Source organism: Phoenix dactylifera, unplaced genomic scaffold (genome assembly GCF_009389715.1).
Source record: "Phoenix dactylifera cultivar Barhee BC4 unplaced genomic scaffold, palm_55x_up_171113_PBpolish2nd_filt_p 000214F, whole genome shotgun sequence".
NCBI lineage: Eukaryota > Viridiplantae > Streptophyta > Magnoliopsida > Arecales > Arecaceae > Phoenix > Phoenix dactylifera.
Genome location: NW_024067725.1, coordinates 469,238 through 484,027, shown reverse-complemented (window position 1 = coordinate 484,027; position 14,790 = coordinate 469,238). Strand labels below are relative to the sequence as shown.

The 14,790-nt window shown below is 37.2% G+C and overlaps 1 protein-coding gene across 1 annotated transcript; it reads left to right on the top strand.

Annotated features, from left to right (window-relative positions):
* Nucleotides 1–4,010: 4,010 nt before the first annotated feature.
* On the top strand, nucleotides 4,011–13,191 carry LOC103721488 (elongation factor Tu, mitochondrial-like). The gene is made up of 12 exons (XM_008811728.4): nucleotides 4,011–4,433; nucleotides 5,071–5,146; nucleotides 5,325–5,417; nucleotides 5,548–5,622; nucleotides 7,993–8,097; nucleotides 8,203–8,293; nucleotides 8,397–8,602; nucleotides 10,250–10,333; nucleotides 11,014–11,079; nucleotides 11,162–11,224; nucleotides 11,644–11,884; nucleotides 12,771–13,191. Exons 1-12 carry the CDS (start codon nucleotides 4,225–4,227, stop codon nucleotides 12,839–12,841), a joined length of 1,380 nt encoding a protein of 459 aa, XP_008809950.1. The 5' UTR covers nucleotides 4,011–4,224; the 3' UTR covers nucleotides 12,842–13,191.
* The last annotated feature ends 1,599 nt before the right edge of the window (nucleotides 13,192–14,790 follow it).

Genomic DNA, 14,790 nt, shown 5'->3' with positions numbered 1-14,790 from the left:
ATGAAATTATTTAATATATTACTCCTATTTACCTTATTTTTTAATCAAAAGAATTATTAGTATTAAAAAATCTATTATAAGTATAAATAAAAATATTAATTCTATAATGAAAAATAACATATTTTTATAAGATTAATAATTTATAGGAGTAATAAATATATTTTTATAGAATATATTAATAGTTAATATATTGATATATATACTAATATTTTATTATAATATATTTTATATGATTAATAAATATATGATAAGGGCTACTAAAAGTAGAATATGTGACAAAATTATGGAGCTATTATAGGAATTAGCATATTGACTTACATTTTTGATTCCTGAAAATTAAAAATACATAAAAAATCCATCTAAGATATATCAGGGGTATTTGTGATATTATGTAGTAGGTGATCTTGGATCTTCGTACCATATCAAACAAGTTATTTATGGATATTCGGAGATTTTTAATCACTGGACCATGGCCTACCAAACACATTGATCTTAGATCACTAGGATCAAATCACCTCAGCATTCGGATTACTGGAGATCTTAGATCACCGTGGTGATCCTATTGGGGTTACCAAACGACGACCCCTAAGTGCAACTATATAAAAGCAGAGGGATTGTGTGTGGAACTTGGAAAGAGTATGGGGGGTGAACCGTAATTTTCTAGGTGGGATATATGTCTTGGGGGTTTGGCTTAGAAATATCTAGGATATTTTGAACTTGCTTGGGATCAAAAAGCTTTGGTTGTTCTAGTAGAGAATTTGAATGGAAGGTTAGTTTGGGATTGCTCATTGCTTTTAATACATCAAGTTAGGCTTGCATCAGTAAATTGCCAAAAGAGAAAGGAAAGCTAGCAATTTGGTTGTTATTGCATAGATAGTTCATTACGTATAATATTAGCTCAACACATGATCCCATTGTATAATTCCCTCAGTCCGCAAAATATTTAACCTGGGACTCCATTGATATTGAACCCTCATACATAACCATCCTTGAAAATTCTCTTAACGAACCATAAACTAGGGGTGTGCAAAAAGCTATCTAAATTGCAAAGCCAACCTAAATTAGTCCCTCCAGTTCGGTTTATATTTGTTTTTTTTTTAAATTCGGTTTGGTGTCAATTTAGAAAGTGTTGAATTGAAAAAAATAGTTTGGATTCGGTTTGTGTGCGTGTGTGCGTGCGGCGTGTGTGGTCGAGTTTCAGTTTTAGTTGTTGGTGGTAGAAGCCAGTTTAAATTGGTTTGATTTTAGATATATCTCCAAACTGAACCACCAACACATGCACACCCCTACCACAAACTATAGTCCCTTAATTTCAACATAAAGCCAAACAATTACTTGCAACAATCCAAGAAGCCAACATATAAAAGATCAAACACTTTCTATTTGCTTTGTAGATTTGAAGCTTACTCTCTAGTTTCCTGTTGCATTGGATGAATATCCCTTTCTCCCTTGTGTTTGAAGATGGATCGTGCTAACAAAACTAACCATTCCTAATTTACCTGGAACAATAAGTTAAAATTGGAGATTCAATCGACAAGTGAGATAGTAATCAAGGAAATTAGAGCAATGGCAAAATACCTCACATATCGTGCATTTATAGAATTATTGGTTAAGGCCCTGTTTGGAGGAGCTTTTGGAGAGCTAAAAAGTACTTTCTGGCCCTTCAAAAGTACTTTTAGATAAAAAAATGGTGTTTGGTAAAATTTTCGGAAAGCTGTTTCAGCTTTTGCGGGAAGCTGAAAACAGCTTTTGGGGAGAAGCTCCAATTTGGAGCTTTCCGAAAATGCAGCTTTCAGCTTTGTCGAGAAGCTGTTTTTTAGACCAAAATACCCTCATTTAAATCGCACTTTTTTCCCAAAATCTTTATCCGCCTCTTCCTTTCTCTCTTTCCCTCTCAATCTTCTTCTTCCTTTCTCTCTATTTGTTAGAGAGATAAATGGTCATTAGAAGGATGAAAAATTAATTTACACTAATAATTATAATATTTTATATATTTATTATTGTATTATACTATAAATATAATATTATATTACATATATCAAAATACATTGATATGTTATTTAAATAATTTATTATTATATTAAATTATTATTCTATAATACATAATGTTATAGTACTATATTATAATAATATTATATTACATTACATTAATATTATACTATAACATATATTTATATATTTATATATATTATATTTTATTATACTCTGTTATATAATATTGGTAATGTCCTTTATGGTCATTTTGTCACACAAAAGTATTTTCTCAGTTTGTTTACCAAACATATGTTAAAGTCTCACGGCACTTTAGAAATGTAGTTACCAAACAACAAACAGTTTTTTATAAACGCTCTGCTTCAAACAGCTCTACTTCTAACAGCTCTACTTCCAAAAGCTCTACTACTAACAGCTTCTCCAAATATGGCCTAAGGCTTATGCTGGTCCATGATATCTCCAATGGTGCCCTTCTTACATAATAGCAATAATAAACATGGTGGACCAAAGATGAAGTAAAGTTTACTTGGCTTGCTTCTATGCTGATTTTTTTTCCCTTCATCCCGGCCTCTTTCTCCGTCTCCATCCCTATCTATCGCCTACTATATCCTTCCATGGTGCCCTTCTACCATGATATGCTCTCCCTCTCCCTTTCTCTCTGGGTTTCTTTTTCTAGATGTAGAGAGATGCTAGCTAATTATTTTGAAAAAAATCATGTGATCTCACATAATTTGTAGTAGTTTCTTGGCACCAGGTTTCCGCCCCAAATAACTGCCAAAGGTATTTTAACCCTAAAATAAATTTAAAACTATTATATGATAGGTATGCGATATCACTCATGGAGATGAATCACAAGATCACATTCGATTAGTAGGGTAAATTAGAGAATCAAATTAATTTTTTTTTTAAAAAAAAGAGAGTGTGAGTGCGAATTGCTAAAAAGCAAAGGGTGTTTCTGTAAGTTTATTGAAAGTAAAAGCGTGATAAACGGGTGGTTCTATATACACCCCCCCTATTGCTAAGGACACCCCCCAAAAACCAAAAAAAAAATACCCAAACTAACCTTTAGTGTAATTACCATATTGCCCTTGAAATTTTCTCATACACCCCCCTTCCTCCTCCTCCGTTTCATTTTGAAAAGAAAAAAAACAAACACCCCTCAAACCCCCCTTAAACCCCTCGATCCATTTACATCGTTTAGGCGATCTTTGAAGGAGATTTAAGCCCCATTCGAAGCATGGACAAGCAACTAGTGATTTGGGACGAAGAATCGGCCGCAAAGGTACGTGTTCCACCTTGTTTCGAAATTTTTTTTTTTTCACGGTTCGTGCTCCGTTCGGCACTGGATCGCCGAACAAAAGGCTTCTGTTCGGCTGAACAGTGCCGAACAGAAGCCTTCTGTTCGGCAACCCTCAACCGAACAGATCTGTTCGGCTGCACAGTGCCGAACAGAAGGCTTCTGTCCGGCACTGTTCAGCCGAACAGAAGCCTTTTGTTCGGCGATCCAGTGCCGAACGGAGCATGAACCGTGAAAAAAAAAAATTTCGGGAGAAGCCGGCGAGGTGGTTCCGGGAGAAGCCGGCGAGGTGGTCGGAGATCAGGAGAATGCCGGCGACGAGAGGGAGAAGGGGGAACGGGGGGGTTTTGGGCGTTGGCGAGGTGTTTTGGAGGGGAAGAGCGGGGTGGGGGGGGGGGGTTTGGGGGGTGTAGAGAGCAATTTAGGTGAGGGGGTGGGGAGGGTGGGGGGTAATTTAGGAATTTTTAATTTTTTAGGGGTGTCCTTAGCAAATGGGGGGGTGTAGAGAGTATTTAATTTTTTTTTAATTTTTGGGGGGTGTCCTGAGCAATAGGGGGGGTGTATATAGAACCACCCGTGATAAACTAGCACTTCAATAGGAGGGTAGGAGACTTGCTTGGGAGAAACTCTCTTTCAAATCCTACGGTTTATCCCGGTCACGCATGGATCTCCACCATCCATCCGCAAGAACCCCCTGAATGCATGCGTAACTCACGTGCATCTGCCAGCGAGACCCGTCAAAACCCTCGGTTCTTAACCGTGCGAGCTCGTCCCCAATGGTCCCAAAACCCTAGTTCCCACGCCCAAAGTTTTTCGTCCTTAAACCTCCGCCAAACCCACCGGAACCGAACTCTCGCTGCTTTAGATCTGTTCTTCCCTTTCATCCTCCTCTCACATCGGGGTCTTCTCCTGACACTGCCTCCTCCTCCTCCGACATGGCCGCCGCGGCCGTCCTCAGAAACTCGAGCTCGAGGCGCCTCCTCCGCTTCTCCTCCTCCTTTTCCCCTCTCCATTACTCCAGTTGTCGCGGAGCGATCTCGGGCCCTTTCTCGGCGTCAGAGCCGTGCTCTTTGCAGGGTTTCAATGGGGGTAGGGTCTTCGAGGCGGGATTTTGGTGGAGGACGATGGCCACCTTCACTCGCACGTAAGTCGGAATGCAATGGCTCTTCGTTGTTGGGTTTTACACAGTGTTTATATCTGATCTAGATGAAAGTTTCAACCTTGCCCCTCGATGCATGCATAAGTCTCTTTTTTTTTTCTTTGATGTTTTAGTTATCTTGTTTTGTGACGAGTCCATCTTCTTGTTGTTGTTATTCCTGCATAAAAGGATGGTTTGTTTTTATGAAACGTTTTATGCTGTTTATTTTTTTTTTCTTTTTCCCGTTTCGCTCAAGTTCGACTGCTACTGAGTTATTTGCGTCCCCCGATTAATTGTGGCAATTCATTCTGTTTTACTTGCATTTGTTTGGTGGGTCTTTTTGCCTATTAATTGATCAACCATGCTTTCTTTATCCGCATTTTTGCACATCCCAAACATGGCCATTTGCATTCAGTAGAAGTAACATAGGTCTGGATGTGCTGTCGAGGGGCCTCTAAAGTTATGGTTTTGAATTGGTTGATGTAAGGCATGGGTGGATATTTCAAGTGTATTATCTATGTAAACTAGTGATCTCCATACATAGGTATCAGATAATTTTTCGGTAGTGCATGCTCTAATTTAACTTTGTATAGTAGGTTTAGAATATAACTTTGTTCTTATCATGAGTTGTTTGTTGTCTTAGGAAGCCTCATGTGAATGTTGGTACCATCGGACATGTTGATCATGGGAAAACTACACTCACAGCAGCAATTACCAAGGTTGATCTGTCATAATGGGTTTGATAACTTTTTTGCTTTTATCGTGGTTGTTCCCTTTAAACCTATTATCTTTACGTCTTAACCTTGGGGAATTTATATCATCTAAAATTATAAGTCAAAATGTAAAGTGTTGACCTACATAGTTTTGTGTAAAAGAACTGCATTCTGTTGCTGTCAGGTTCTTGCTGACGAGGGAAAAGCCAAGGCAATTGCCTTTGATGAAATTGACAAGGCCCCGGAGGAGAAAGCTAGAGGGATTACCATAGCAACAGTTAGGTTATTTTATTTCTTTTTGACGTGTTGCTACATGTTTGTATTGCAGTAGGTTTTATAATGAACCCTGGTTGAGATACTTGAATCTTTGTTTTGATGCTTATGAAATTCTTAACATGGTTTCACAGGCTCATGTGGAGTATGAGACTGCTAAGCGGCATTACGCTCATGTAGATTGCCCAGGACATGCAGATTATGTTAAGGTAAGTTCTCAGTGCATTGACATATTCATATAGTCATGGGACTGGCCAGACTTTCAGAAAAGTTTACAAGTTCTGAAATATATAAAAAATTCAAAGGAAGCCATAACAAAGATGAGAATTTTGAAATCACTGTATGACAAAACTACGACATTCTGGAGTGCAAACTAGCACCAAGAGTATAAAATGATGGGAAATGGTTGAGATGGCTAGTGGAAATGCTCTATGAGGACATCCAAATTTTGATTGAGAGGTATGGAAGAAGGTTATGGAATCAAGACCTAGAAATATAATCTTGATGTACAAGATTGAATGGAAACAACTAATTATTTTGATGATGTTAAATGGACAAGATAAAATTTGTTGGTCATAGTTATGGTTGTTTCTGATTGCTTCTCTTTTCTTTGATTTATTCCTGATTATAAAATTATTATTCATTCATGTATGAATTACAAATCTGTTCCTTAATGAAGGCATTAAAGTGGTAATGACCTTGTAAAAGAAATGAAGATAATCATTCCTATATAGGAGAATGTAGAAACTAAGCTGAACAATTTTAGTTAATCCAGGAACCGGATATTAGAACTCCCTTTTTAACCGATGCACAATATAAGGAAGTCGAATCCTTTTGTTTATGTTATATATGCCGACTTAGCAGAATCGAGGGCTTATATTGTTAGGTGAAAGAAGCCATCTTGACCAGTGGCTGATGTTAATATGCATTGAATCCTGACAAGATCTCAGTTGACCAGAAACTTTTGTTTCCACTTAAATAGGATATGGGAGTATATTTTGCTCCCCTACAATTATAAGTTTATTTTTCAAGATTGATGTGATGAGGTTGTAACCAAGATTTGGAATCGCAATTTTGATTTTGGTTTTGGCCAGGCCTGGAGAGTTTTGATTTGGGTAGCTTTGGTTGTTTTGGCAAATTTTCCCCATATCTTAGAGTCTCAGCCAAGGAAAAACGTTGAGAAAACTGGAGAAAAAGATAAGAGAATCCAAAAAAAGCCTACAGGAACCTTTTTCTATAGCTTTGGTAAAATTTGGGCTGTAATAGAGTTATCTGCAAAAGTACTTAACTGCATCAATAAGTAAAAGATTCATCAATATAATATAGTTATATTTCAAAATTCAAAGGTTTTATTGCTTAGCATATTTAAATATTTTCTTCATCAATTGGACTATACCTTGGAAATTTCTTGAATTTGGGTTTCCTTAAATTTTCTAGATTATGTGCCCATCTAACTTAACATGTAGATGTAAAGCATTGTGTATTTTATATTATAAAAAGTTGTTGTTAGTGTTGTGATGATGTTGTATATTCAAATGTTCGCCTTAGTTTCTTAAGGTACTCCAATAAGGACCTCTTTGGAGGCTCAGGCCAAATGAGGGGTCAGAGCCCCTAAGCGAAGGCCAAAGTCCCCAAATCAACTCATTTGCTAAAACCCAAAAGTACTCCCATTATATTTTTGGTTTGGGTCCAAAAGAATCGTTTATCCTTCCTTGATTGTTGCATAACAACCAGATCCTTTAACACTAGGGCTATTATATGGTCAATCTCTTCACATTTACTTCTTCAAATAACACTTGGTCTTGTTGCCACCACTTGGTGGTGGTGATTGTATCCACTAGTAGCGTCACCCTTGACTTGGGTGGAGTACAGCTGTGGTAGATGTGGAATGACTCATACTTGCCTCTTGCTCGAGCTTTGTCTGTCTCATGTACGAGAATTGTCAAGATCCATGATCAAACCACTCGGACCTATATCTATGCTCCACTTATCAACTTCTGTAATGCTAGCAGGCGTTAGGATGCTATTGTGATGGTAAAGGTTTGAGCTTGGGATGAGGTTAGCAAGAAAACAAATATAAGCAGCTAGCCTATTTGCTTGTACGTAGGCTTAGCATGTAGTGTCCATCATATACATGTAGTCAAGAAAACATTATATTGGCCCATGAAATTCGGATTAAAGGCTGGGCATGTTTGGTTCAGATCTGTCTTATCAGGTAACATTGGTGTCTTTTGCTCTATGCTGAGGAAATTTCTTAAGGCCCTAAATTCCTTTTGGTACTATTCTTTGACAATATGAACTTACATTCATAATAATGTGTTGCTGAGAAATTAATGTAAGTATATCTCTGACAAGTCTAGGTAATAAAACCCAACAAATATGATGGCTGCCATTACAAAAATTTGTTTTGAATGTATAACTTTGGATATTTTCTGGGGCAGCTGGTCTTTTGAGTGCTCTGGATGATTTTGTTCAATTCAATTTGTTCCCTTTATTAGTCTGATAGAGCTAAGTGTGTACTTGAATGTATCTTGTTGATTATACATGGTTCTGTGAATATTAATTTGGTTTAAATTCAGAACATGATTACTGGAGCTGCTCAAATGGATGGTGGTATTCTTGTTGTATCAGCACCTGATGGACCTATGCCGCAAACTAAGGAACATATTTTACTTGCTCGTCAGGTTGGTAGATAATTTCTCTCATTTAGCGAGTTCTTTGTGGACGTTCTGAAATGATCTATAATATTTACATAAATCATCTAATCCACTCTTTTTTCTACTTCTCAGGTTGGTGTACCATCACTTGTATGCTTTCTAAATAAGGTTGATGCCGTTGATGATCCAGAGTTACTAGAACTTGTAGAGATGGAGCTCCGTGGTATGTTGTCACGAGTGTCTTTATTCCTATTTAATTGTTAAACAATTCTTAATTTCATTTACTATTTTTTAATTTCATCTATTGTTGTTTTTAATTATTACAGAGCTGCTTAGCTTCTACAAATTTCCTGGCGATGAAATTCCAATCATTCGGGGTTCAGCTTTGTCTGCCTTACAGGGCACTAATGATGAAATAGGAAGGCAGGCCATTCTAAAATTAATGGATGCAGTTGATGAATATATACCAGAACCTGTACGGCAGCTTGATAAGCCTTTCCTCATGCCTATTGAGGATGTTTTCTCAATTCAGGTGATTACGATTTGGTCCCTTTTTTATAATTGAATTAGTAGTTGGTTTGAGTTAGAAAGCAACTGCAGCCCTGTTGACTGTAGACATAGATGTTATTAGTACTTATGTGATGCCCATGTTAGTGATTCATGGTCACAGTCATAAATGATCATAGGGAGAAGAGCTTAATGATTGATTATGATCTATATGGACTGTTGATCATTCATGGGAGAGGATGTGTTTTGGAATGTTTGATGGGCGGACAATTATGATGTGATGGAATAAAAATAAAACGCATTAAAACCAAAGTATTCATTCCCTAATACAGCAACTGCATTTTCTATTTCTCCAGTCTATCTGTCTGTCTGTCTCTCTCTCTCTGTATGGATTTTTGAGGTAGACAGTCATAAGAGTATGTCCGTAGAAATGAGTGGATTATCTGTTTCCTTCTTACTAAAATATAATTCCACGACAATAAGTTTATCTTCTACAAAGTTGGAAGTTACTTATATATGATGCACTCTACACATTCAGGTAATCCAAGGGCAAGAGCTGTCATGTAATTGGTAGATGAGATAAAAAGATTGTGATGATTCTTGTGATCCCACTAGAGGAGAGCAGGAATACAAGTGGCTGATTGGCCTCGCTCACCAAGGCAGTGGGGTAATGAGATCATGAATGACAACACTTAGAAAGAGAGGGAGTAGTACTATTATGGAAAAATAAATTTGCGATAATTGGGGTCATAAATTGAGAAAGATACAAAGAAAGATTATTAGATGTTGGTGCTCTTATAAGGGTTATGGATGGAATAATGAAACATGATAGAGAGAGTTGACAGTACATGTATAGGGGTGACTTTGTTGCATGCACATTTCACTTAGTATTTTTTATGATCTAAGGATCGTGATAAGTTTTTTTTTATCTAATATGCAGTCAAATATGGTCACAAGAGTTTGTATTGCACTAGGATATTGTGCTGATAGTTCTAGATGGAGTTATTCTGTTAAGATGCATAGTAAGTCAAGTTCTTGCATTTATGCTATTTTATTACCATAAACTTGTTTCTTTTCTTTCTTCTTGAAGCTTCTAAATTTCTCATCTTTCATTGGGTTTTGCAGCTGTCTACTCTAGTGATATTACTCTGAGAATATTATTTCCATCTTACCTGTAAAGATACCATGCTGTGAATCTTCTGTACTGCCCATGTTAATATTTGATACACCTGGTGTTTCTTTGATGCAAAAGCATCATATGCATTCAAAATTTTTTAAATCTGGATTCAAAACTTTGATCTTTCTTCCCATGGGTTTAAAGCTTAACATCCAGGATTTATTTTATTGAGAATGATTATCGATGATCATTCTTGAAATGTAGGTGAGTTTTTTACAATCATTAAAACATGATGTGGCCATTCAATAAATAAAGGGAGTTAGAACCTCATATGTGCTGGCATTGTTTCAATGGTATTTTGATCAAGATCCTCTTTGTTGTTTTATCTTGTGCAGTAGTTTGTTTTGGGGCATTGTGAACCCAAAAGCTAAACAAAACTTCTGATTTTTGTTCTTTCAAAACATACCATAAAACTTATGCTGAAATATGGTGACTTCTATTTCTGCATAATTTTGAAATTTTAGTTTAATCATTTGGATGGTTTTTGTACTATAGGGACGTGGAACTGTTGTAACCGGACGTGTTGAGCAAGGGACTATTAAAGTCGGAGAGGATGTTGAGATATTAGGTCTAAATCAAGTAAGTTGTAATTTTTGGTTTGCTTCGCATTTTGGAGCACAATTTTTCACTTGTTCTTCATGGTCATTTTCAGCCATTGCATAAAATGCGCATTGGGTTTTGTTTAAGTGCACATATAACTCTTTGTTAAATGCATTCAGTACTTAATGCTTAATCTTAGAATTTAAAACTACACCTTATGTCCATTGCTATTTTGGATCTAAACAAGTCCTTTCTGCCTACATTTGCGTGTGTGAGGACATGTGCAAGGCTTTATACACAATGTGCTAGTGTGTGCTAGATTTGGGCTCCACCTAACAAGATAAGATTATTGTAATTCACTTGTTTTAGCCACATATATGCACATTGTAACAGTGGTGCGATGCTGCTCTTTTAATATTTCCCTACAAGTTGGCTCCTGCATGGTGTTATGCAAGCACATATGACTCAGATGCTTATGTTTGTATGATTTCTTGGATTATGTGCGCACATGGCAGATGTTATTGCATCATGTACACTGGACTGGGGTGCAGTGAGGATTGTCAAAATATTCACTTAATTATATTGGGCCTTTCTCATGATGTAAAATATTTTTAAAATGAAGAAAAGAAGATAAATTCTTAGAATTTTAATCTAATTCTGATAGGATGTAATGGAAGTGATTTTGATAATTTTCTCACGTGCTTCTTCTTTTCTGACAGGGTGGTCCTGCAAAGACCACAGTAACTGGTGTAGAGATGTTCAAGAAGATCTTGGACCATGGACAGGTATAACTGGCGTGTAGAGACATTTTATGTATTCTCTGGTTTAGATACCAAATATCCCTTGTTTAAAATATGCATGCTGTAGGCTGGTGATAATGTGGGTCTTCTTTTACGTGGCCTGAAGCGCGGAGATGTAGAGCGTGGGCAGGTTAGTATTACCATGATAAAAGTAGACATATAGATAACTATTCAAATCTGGCTACTTCTATTCTTTTCATTTTTAAAGGCCTTCCAAGCAGGCAGTTCAATTACCCAAGTATACAGAACACTACTTCAGCATGTATTTATTGTTTGTTATTCACCCAATCCATTAAAATTAAAATTCAGGCCCTCCATAGGTCTTTTTTTTTCTTTTTTTTTTGTTGGAGGGGCCGGGGCGTGGTTGATATGTTTACCTCAGTCAAAGCTGCTTATTCTTTGTAGTTACCTTTTCCGACTTTTCATATTTAAAATGTTTTTATTACCCATGGTTTTACTGACTGATACTTGAATTCTGACTCTGTGATCTGAATTTGACCTTGTCAGTTTGTTCATAGAAAATATTTGTGGATGTTGTCATGATTGTAGGTAGTTTGTAAACCTGGTAGTCTGAAGACATACAAGAGGTTTGAGGCAGAGATATATGTGCTTACAAAGGATGAAGGTGGTCGCCATACTGCTTTCTTCTCAAATTACAGACCTCAGTTCTACATGAGGACTGCAGATGTTACCGGAAAAGTCGAATTACCTGAAAATGTGAAGATGGTTATGCCCGGTGACAATGTAACAGCAATTTTTGAATTGATATCACCAGTTCCTCTTGAAGCAGGTAATATTTTGGTACACAGTCGTTTTAAAATCAAGAGCTACATTGAAAATAGCTTAATCTGATTGGTGCACCAGTGACAAGTCGCTCTGGAAGTCAATAATTGCAAATACATTTTTATCCCAGATGATTAAACTTATAAAAACCACATATAATGTAGTTGAATTTAGGCTAAAATTTATATTGGGAGCACAGATGTGGACTCATGTTTGGTGGGGATGCTATTGGCTTCTGATAGACCGTCATTTTCCCTTTTTAATGCAGCTTTGATGCTTCAATGTTGACTTGTTTTGAAGTGCTTCAGATATATGCGAGATTGATTTGTCTATATGGTCCGCTGCTATATAGAATGAAATCAAAAACTTTTCAGTTAGGAATTAAACATGTAAAAAAATGGCTTTCGATATATATGATGTTTGCATAATTTTGAAAGATACCTTTTAAGGAATTTGTAGCCTTGATCTACTATCTGTACTCACTGACATTTTGACACATTTTTCTGTCAAAAATTTGTTTGAATGATCTGGATGATCTTTAGCATGCATTTCTTGTTTATTGAAGTTTATACAATAGTTGTGTTTCAAGTGATTCTATCGTCAATTTTATTCAGTGCGCCTGTTCATTTTCAAGATTTAGCAACTTGTAGGCTTTATATAAGGAATTACTTTTGTACTATAGTGCACACGTTTATATGTTTAGCTGGCTTCTCCTTTGTTCTGTTCAATGGGTTTTATTGTCCTACTTTGCTCAAATTAAATCACTTACCGGTATTGCCTGTTGGAACCCGGTCATGAGGTTATCCGTGCTATAGAAACTAATGAATTTATCTGAGACGATTCAGTTCAGATTGTGCATGCTTTTTAATTATTTATATATATATCTTTGACAGGGCAAAGATTTGCGCTACGGGAAGGAGGGAGGACGGTCGGTGCTGGAGTTGTGTCCAAAGTCATCAGCTGAGATTTTTTCCAGCATCATTTTATGTTGCTACATAAAGATAAATTTTAAGAGGGATTGGAAAGTGCCACTTCTCAATAAAATACCATGCAGCATCAGGTGCTTCTGTAGCCAGCGTTTAATTGTTATTATTTTTTAGTGCTGACACATTACAGTGAAGTGCTGGGAATACACAATTTTGATTAGTATTTCTTGGATTTTTTTTCTAAAGATATTTCAGTATAATTTTTGCTGATCAAGAGGACAAGGCTTGATTGTCGCACATTTTGTCATGATTTTCTTTCTGTTGCCAGAACTTAGCCAAATTGTACGACGAATAAAATTCTGCTTGTATGAGGAGATGTTTTCTTCTAGACCTGCATGCGAAAAGGTTCTGTACATGCTTGTAATGCTCGTCCTAGTTCAAAGCTAAGCCTAGTCTCTCATGTCTAAAGTGTGTGCAATGTGCGCTCACACAACTGTTGCTTGTTTGGAGTTAATTGTTAACAGAAATTTTGATCTGTTTCTGTAACTTTAACTGAATTGTATGAAGCTCGACGCACATGCCTGCCCACAGACAACAATTCTGTCAGAGGTTGATCTCATTGGAAATATTAATTATAGTTTGTATGCTTGTATGGTGGCCAATATCATGAGATTTGATATATAGACTGTATTGATGTAATTAATCGATAAAGCATCTATCCTTGAAATTGCATCAATGCTGAGTTTTTCTTCAATTTGCAGTTGTTGATTTCAGAATTCAGCGAAATACACATCATCCTGGAAAGCTTGGACGTTATTGTTGCTTTTCTGGTTCATGTTGATCGGTCGGTCTTCATAGGGCTTGCTGATTCGTCAGTTAAAGCAATCTTCTTTTTTTTACCTTTATTAAAAATGGCAGATGAGGTTCGCATGTGGCATTTATCAATAGGATATTTGACTTCATCATTTAAAGATTAAAAGAAAAAAAAATTCTTCCTGTCCATTGCAAAAGAATTTAAAGAGAAGATGGCGTTTCTAAAGTTGTTAGGTTTAAGCAAGCATAAAACTCTTGCAGGAAAGGCACTGGTAAGACAATTGTGGATCCTCCCAAGGGCCGACCAAGAGTTTGGCCCAGCAAATGCGCGAGCTTGGTGTGGGCCAGCGTGTTGTCGGTAGCGTGTCAAGGATAAGGATTAGGGGTGGTCCCTGGCTTATCTCGACCCACGACCTAACTTGTCTGAAACCGTACGGGCCTCACATGAATGCTTGTTGCTGTCCTCGTCCTCATGGGCCACGACAAACCGACCCAGATCCACCTCTCGTCAGTTTCACGCCCCAACAGATGGCAGCACCACCTGCTCCAGGCCATTCACTCATTGCCCTCACCTGCCCCGTACGTGTCTCATCTCTCGCACGTGCCACTTCCGACATTTCCCAGGTCGCTGACATGGCGCATGCCAAGGCTCGGTAACTTGGCATGGAGATTTTACAAACTGTCTGGATCTACCGAGTCGAGCAAAGCAATTGGCTGTTCTACTCATTTTGTTGCATGTGGAAGGAAAATAACTGTAATCAAATTCAATAGATTGTTCTCAAGTTTGGCTTGTCTATTATTTGTGTCAAACTTGGACTAGGTTTTTATTGTTGTCGCCGATTCTGGAATGCCAACATGGACCGTCTTCGTGAACTAGCGAAACAACAGGATAAGGTTAGAGAGCTCGTCGGATTGGCTCTAGACCGATCCATCAATGTTTAAGTTAAAGAGTTTTTTGGTGGGAGTGAGGAGGATGAAAAGGAGAGAGTAAGGTGAATAATGCCGATATTAGGGATGCTATAAAGGGATTCAAGTTTCAAATCCTCTTGAAACTTGATAAACCCAAATATAATCAAAGGAAAAAAGAAGTTATACAAGTTGATTGCTCTTTGTATGAGCTGATTTGAACCCTATTTGGCACGCTTGAATGTTGGAGAAAAAATTTGAATGCTAC